This window comes from Halyomorpha halys, unplaced genomic scaffold (genome assembly GCF_000696795.3).
Source record: "Halyomorpha halys isolate HHAL.00 unplaced genomic scaffold, Hhal_1.1 Scaffold297.1, whole genome shotgun sequence".
NCBI classification, from domain to species: Eukaryota; Metazoa; Arthropoda; class Insecta; order Hemiptera; family Pentatomidae; genus Halyomorpha; species Halyomorpha halys.
In genome coordinates, this window is record NW_027109687.1 from 1,140,221 (window position 1) to 1,147,652 (window position 7,432).

General features: G+C 30.4%; 1 protein-coding gene across 6 annotated transcripts in view; it reads left to right on the forward strand.

The window, feature by feature from the left end:
* Positions 1-7,432, forward strand: part of LOC106680884 (inactive rhomboid protein 1) — a 388,358-nt gene that overhangs the window by 371,924 nt on the left and 9,002 nt on the right. For all 6 annotated transcript variants that reach the window (XM_014420878.3, XM_014420879.3, XM_014420880.3 and 3 more), the window contains 3 exons: positions 3,220-3,311; positions 3,404-3,545; positions 4,113-4,226. In XM_014420878.3, the coding sequence (XP_014276364.1) occupies positions 3,220-3,311; positions 3,404-3,545; positions 4,113-4,226 (348 nt within the window). The remainder of the gene's footprint in view (positions 1-3,219; positions 3,312-3,403; positions 3,546-4,112; positions 4,227-7,432) is intronic.

Genomic DNA, 7,432 nt, shown 5'->3' on the forward strand with positions numbered 1-7,432 from the left:
CAAAATATAAAATGTATGTATGTACATTCAAATAGCTAAAGAAATATAATTAATTCCTAACACAATTTATTTTAACTATTAAAACAAATAAATAAAAACCTTGGGGCATATATTACTGACTAAACATAATTTTATGATATAATATTATAAATTGACTAGAGAAATTAATAACAAAGAAAAAAAAATAATGGAAAAATTATTAAGAATAGGAAAATTGGAAATAGAAGCAAATGTACTAATTATTACATAAATAAATACTAGATTGGACATTGGTAACCATCTTGGTGAGGTAGCCATGACTTAAAATGCAGTGTTGGCTAATGGGAACCGATATTTCCAATAAAAAAATGTATCAAACTCAGTGAGTGACAAAACTATTATTATAAAATCATCTTTCAAGGCTAAACTAAAAAAAAATCACTGAAATACATGAAAAACTGTGTCCTGTGAAAGTGGTAAGTGGGGAATGGGACGAAAGGACTCTCGTGAAATACAGGATGAATGAATTAATTATATAGCAATGTTTTACAACAGTTCTACTTGCCAGGATCATTTCAATTCTCGGTGCCATGGTTGTCCCTTTGCAACATTTTTATATTAAAATACATCATAACTTTATTTTTGTATATCTTTTGGGAAAAAAAGCTTTTATTGTATTCAGGTCTTAATTGAAAGTTTAGAAAAATTATTTTAATCAATTTTTTATCACATTAGAATAGGTTATAGGATATTTTAAAATATGACCCTAAAAAAAACCCATCATTATCAGGGACAGTTAAAAACAGATAACAGAGAAATTGAAATAACTTCTGAGACTCTGAAATTTGTGGCAGCTATGTAGTTTGACATTGGTCACCACTTTTATTACTTTCACACAATACTACCAGAAAGGAAAAATAATAGGTTTGTATATTTAGAAGTTCATTTTACCATTGTTGTGGTTCTTTATGCCTGCATTATCATGTCATCTCTTTGGCCATGCTCCCACATAGCCACAGCCCCAAAAAAATAATGGGTGCACAAGCCTCAAATTAAAATTAAATTAGTAGAGTTTGTGTTCAAGTTTTGCTGATTAGTAGTTTTACCAAAGAGCTAACTTCAAAGATTTTATTCAAAGAAAGATTCTGATTTTCTTTTTTTTTATTTTTGGATATGTGTTTTTTGTTGAAAATTGTCTGTATTTTGAAAATCACCTGCGTGCAGGGTGTAACAACAAATAAAGATATTATAGCATATAAAATCAAATAGTGAATAAAGATAGTATAGTGATTGTACTTAGCTTGCCATTAGATAGACTTGATCGATAGATATTTTTGCATGCACCTGATCTGACAGCACTATGCTTTCATTTGATAAAACATAATGAATCTTTTAAGATGTTTGAACTTAAAGGTCTTCTTCTGTTTCTAAATGAAAAGGTTAATTTGAATCATCTTCAGGGATTTTAGATTGTTATGATGACCTAAGATCATGGGTTTTGACAGCTGGTGGTAGTATCATTGGCAGGTTGTTTCTGTTCCTTAACTATTCCATCAGTCTATGATATTACTAGCCTCCTAGGGACATAACCGTTGGGGCATAGGTCCCAGAGCACTTGGAATGTTGTGGGTTCAATTCCCAGCTGGGGGCAGTTAATATTAATTTTCGGCAGTCCCGAATGAATCTTGACATTCTCCATACAGTGGCAAATCTGTAAGCCACCAGGGATTGGCCAAAAGGACCAGGAGGCTTATTTGCCGTTCTAGTTTCCCCTCCAGATACCAATACCAAATGCCAACACTAGCCTCCTGCATTAGGGGCCATGATTCAGATTTTTTTAAAAACTGGTATTTTATATCATCCTTATGGCACTCTCCCCCGTTTATAAAACAAATGAACATTCTAAGTTTGTATTGTTTTCTATTTATGAAATTTGTATAGATGGATTCACTTACAAAAAAACATGGTCAGAATGTTGTTCATTTATCACCCCCAACTGTTACCAACCAACTAGTCAAACCATGCATGCCCTGAGCTTGCTCTAATCTTGATAAATTCTATGACCTAATGCATCACAAGAATAATGTCGTTTATGTATCCTGCAAAGCTAAATTTATTGCTGGTAAATACTAAGAACCTATTTCTGTGATATCTCAAAGCAAACTTGCCATTGTGACTTTTGCAAAGCAAACATTTACAGTGGCTTCCCGAAGTTAACTCTTGTTACTATGACTGACCTTACTAAGTATTTATAATATGGTTGCCTTAGCCAACCTAACTCAACTCCAAATCGAACACTTCTGGCAGATATATTGTAACAGTTTTGGCAGGTTGGTGTAAATTATATACAAACATAAATAACCAGGGGTATTTAAATGTTAATTATAGGTTGAATATAGCCTGTGTCATGTTAACAGTAAATCCATAAAATTTTCTTCAAACATTTATTATATTTATTTGTGGTATCCAAAAGTGTTCCATAGATCATGATCCCTGTACTAATGGACATCAAATATCATTAGTGAACTAATATAATTCACAGCTAAAGTCGAGGAGTCACTCAATATTGACTAATTGTCATCTGGCAGAACAACTACAAATTTTTTTTAAATGTGACAGAACATGTTCCTTCTGTTATAAATTTTAGATAGCAATGCTTATGTTAATACTTTATTTTTATCATTAAAATTATTTTTATTATTATTTTTGTCTTAATTATATTTTTGTTATAAATTTATACTTAACATATACATCAAAGTTTGTGTATAATATATACATAAATCAATTTAAATATTTTGTTTTAATATTGTTAAACTATGGTGTGGTTCTTTATAACTAAAATAAAAACCAAAATGTGGCTCTCATGGAAATTTTGCATTTGTAACCCTATGCTAAGCCATCTCCTAACATTGATTATTTCTGTTATATTAATCACTGAAAATAAATACAAATATTACTGCTGTATCATATATTATAAGTTTAATAAAAATGAATTCATTAGACAGCTGCACTCTTGTTTTTACTATATTTTCTTATCAAAATCTCAAGCATAGCTCTTTGCTTGAGGTAGGTAATAATTAGCAATGGCATAAGCAATATGACAATAAATTTATTAAGTTTTTTATGTTAACTTCAATGTTTAATTAGATTTTTTATATTTACCTTGAAGTGAGTATAAAAGAAAAAAATATGAATAGATGAGTATGTGTTTTTAAATTTATGCTCTTTTTATATTTTCAGAGCACGATATCAACATGGAAAAAATGGACAAAACCCCCTGATTCTACTTCAGGTGGACGGATATCAGGATCTGTTTGTGGCTTAGATCCAAAGTATGTTAATAATTGTCATCTATGATATCATTTTTCATCTATATTCTGTATATTATATCCATTTTTATATATTTTTCATTATTTCAAAATAGATACTGTGAGGCCCCAGCTTCTGTAGCCCCATATGAATGGCCAGATGATATAACTAAGTGGCCTATTTGTAGAAAGACATCATCCCCTGTTCAAAGGTTAAGGACCAAAGATAAATTAGCTGCTGAACACATGGTGTGCGAAGTAAGTGGTATCTCCAAGATGCTATTGTACCTCTAAAAAAAAATCACTTTTGAAATCCTATTATTTAATGATGTTGATTTTTGGATTCTATGTATCTTAAAATGTAAGACCTCAAATTTTCAGGGCGTTTTAAAGTTTTTTTTCTTGGACATTTACTAAGGTTCTATATTGAAATACTTAACCAAAAAATAGCTTATAAAAAATTTAATTGAGTTCTATGTTATTCCTATCTTTTAAAGATCATCTTGTCGTGTTTCCGTTCTGCAATTTCTTAAATATTCAGTATACTATTCTTTAAACATACAAAATTTTGCCATTGGTATTTCATTTTATATTTTGTGTCCATTAGCTATTGAAATTACTCTGATAAATTAAGTAATTGGAACATAACCATCATGTAGTTTCTCTAGTTATCTCAAACATTGCTTTATCTTATAAAATACAAGTAAATGCTCTGTTGTAATTCCAAAGGATATCTACCCATTCAAAAACATATCACCTCAGTTTATCTTATCACTAATAAGGATAAAAGAAAGTTTGTATTTTATTTCTATTATATTTTTTCAGGTTATTGGGCATCCATGCTGTATTGGTATTCATGCAACTTGCAAAATTACCACTAAAGAGTATTGTGACTTTGTTCATGGTACTTTTCATGATGAAGCCTCTCTTTGTTCGCAGGTGAGTACCCTTAAACATTTTTGGTATCACCTGTAAAATTTTTGAGTTTTTTATCCTTCTTGTTTAGTTTAGATTATACTTAATACTGCACCAAAGTTTAATACACCACTTATTTATGAAGTTCAACAGACTTCTGATTGAATAAGCTCACTCCCTGTTTAGTATGTTTTTTTAATTTGGCCAAGACTCCCATTGGAGTCCTATACTACCTAACCTTGGTTGGGGGTTAAAGTTTTTCATTTTGTGGGGCCGCCACTCAAAGAAAAAAGTCATTTCTCCAGGCCAGATTCGATCTGGCACCGCCAATAGACATCAATTTAACAAGACTGTGTCATAACCACTGAGCTACTGGCTCAGTTTTAGTATGTTTGACTGAAACCAAAATGAATAAGTATACTAATTTCCAAAACTATAGGTCGATTACTAAGTCAAAACGTAGTGTAGTATTTTTCCTTAGTTACTTTACTCAAGAACCTAATTATTCTAGGACTAAAAAAAAATATATGACCGATTTCCATTTACCTTTTGAGTAAACAGTTTCTGGTGTCATTTGGATCAACAGCCTGTCTTATATTGAGATCACTTTATTTTGAAACTGATGGCTGGGCTACAGAAAGCCTTGATTGCAATTAAAACTAAACTATTTTATCATACAGTTAAAAAAATAAATTTGATACACTAAAAAGTACTTCTATTCATCAAACATTACTCCTTAATTAAGCCTTTCATTAATTAGTTAGGTGTATTATATCAGTATAAGCATTTTATTATACTTTTTTAAGCAGGCAATTGAATATAATTAATTATGATCGAGTGAAAATACTATTTTTAGTCAATGCTATCGCATTATGTATACCCAGGACCGACCTAAGACAGGTGCAACTGGAGTGGCATCACCAGACCTCGCGCATATGGTTGGTTCTCAAAAAGTCAATTATAGTGATACTAGAGCATTCCATCATAAAAGATCTGTCTTATCGAATTGTTTTTATTACGTTCTTCTTATCTCTATTTATAATATTTGTTAAAAGTATGTGTCAATTGATATTTTCTATTTGTGAACCTCCAGAAGGGAATTTCATGAAACCAAAGTGATATATATGTACAAGAAACAATACCTATGCTCAACATAACCATTTCTTGTTGTCTTCCCTCAGTTACTGTTCAGTTTTCAAGGTATTAATGCTATGTTCATGATTCTTATTGCCGCACTACAATCTTGATTTTGAAAAATAGATTTATTTTTGTTTTAATTTCACAGTTTCATTTCCTATTAAAGGGCATTTAAAGTGTTTATTGTTTTTTGAATACCTGTCTATCTAACTAGGGTATGCAAGCTCATAAACTATTACCACCACCATATCATTGTTAGTTACTTAGCCACCAACCTTAGATGGAATGTAGATTGTTTTCTTAAGCTAGTGGATACAATTGATATCTACCCAGGTCTTTACATATTAGATGTAGGACAAGGATTGAATTGATGTATCAATATTTTGTAATTGAAAGTTATTTAAAATTATAAATGACATCTAGTTTCCCAAATAAAAATACCAATACCGTACAAATACAAAATTTACTAATCCGTTTTAAGAAAAATGACTCTCAAATTCAAATTTTGAGTAATAAATTTTTATTAATTATTTTTAAAAGTGGAATAAAACCTGTTTTTCATTATCTTGTTTTATTATAAAATTCATCTGTTGAGTCTTATAAAAAATAATTTTAGGTTAGTACTCAATAATCTATTTTTTGCAATTTTATAGTAAAAGTATTGAAAATTTCAAATTTTTATAACTCTTTATGTTCCATGCACTAACACTGAAGCTCCTGTCAAATATTTCTCTTTCTGTGAAGGTTTTGATATTGAGATAATTTTTTTTTTTATTTTGTTTACAAAAAAACTTTTTTATTTACTTTTTAACTTGATTTTTATTTAAAATATATAAGAAGATGGTCAGGGTTGCGGTCAAAAGTGAAACAAAAATAGTTTACAACTATTTATTTTCCAATGTTTCGCCCTACTTTGCAGGGCTTCATCAGGGCTAAAAAGATACAAAATGAAACTATGATAAGATACAATGATTTTTATTTAAATCTGTTTTTGCCAGGCTTTAATTTTTTTTATCATAGCTATTAAATTTATTGGAGATTTAATTGAACTCAGAACATATTTATAACTTCTAACATCAATCATTGTAGAAAGTTGTTGACCTGATACCTTTCTGAACTCAAATTTGCTAGGTCCATATGGTTCGGTTGAATTTGACTACTTTTGGTAACTACGGTCAACAGCTAAACTCTTTTCCACTGCTATAAGAAAGTGGGTTTTGGACCCCGAAAAAGTGATATGACATCTATTTTATGTTACATAGTGTTCTTTATGACCCGAGGAAGCCACATAAAAAGTTGGAAATTTTTGAAGATGGTTCACTCGTTTGAAAATTTGTCCCAGAAAATTAAACTTTTTTTGAGGATCACTCTAATATGGGCTTGCTTTAAAAATAAAAAAATATTAAAAGTGGGTTGAAAGTTCTTTCTTACTATTATAAATGAAATAAAAACGTGAAGTTATCAGATTAGGCAAGATTAGGCTCAGGGTATAGGTTGAGTTTGCTGATGATATGGGATGTCTCAATTTTTCAAAAGTTTCCACATGGTTCAATGACTAGCTTAATCCAGCTCTTAATATACCTATTTCTTGTAGCAGATATTTATTTATTGCTTGGCTCAACTCATTTTTGGTTCTATTGCATTTCAAACAAAAACTCTATTTTTGATGTCCCCAGATGGTAATGTAATACTAATAATAATAATCTATATTTATTCTGGGATTGATCCCTTTAGAATAACATACAGGCGTCAGAATTAGGCTTTAGAGCCTTAGAGTGATATACAAAATAAGAATGAAATTATAAAAAATAATAAAAAAATGAATTTGAAAAGATTAAAATGAACAACAATAATTAACATAATATATACATTGCAATCAGGTCGCCGTATCTTAACGGTGAACGATTGGGATTCTGTAGTGAAGTCAAACATCTTGGCGTTACTCTGGATAGCAAACTGAAGTGGGAACTTCATGTTGAAAGGACCAGCATGAAGGCATTGAGGTGTCTCTGGGCATGCAAAGGAGCCGTAGGTAAATCCTGGGGCCTAAAACCAAAAGTTGTATATTGGTTGTATATAGCAGCGATAAGACC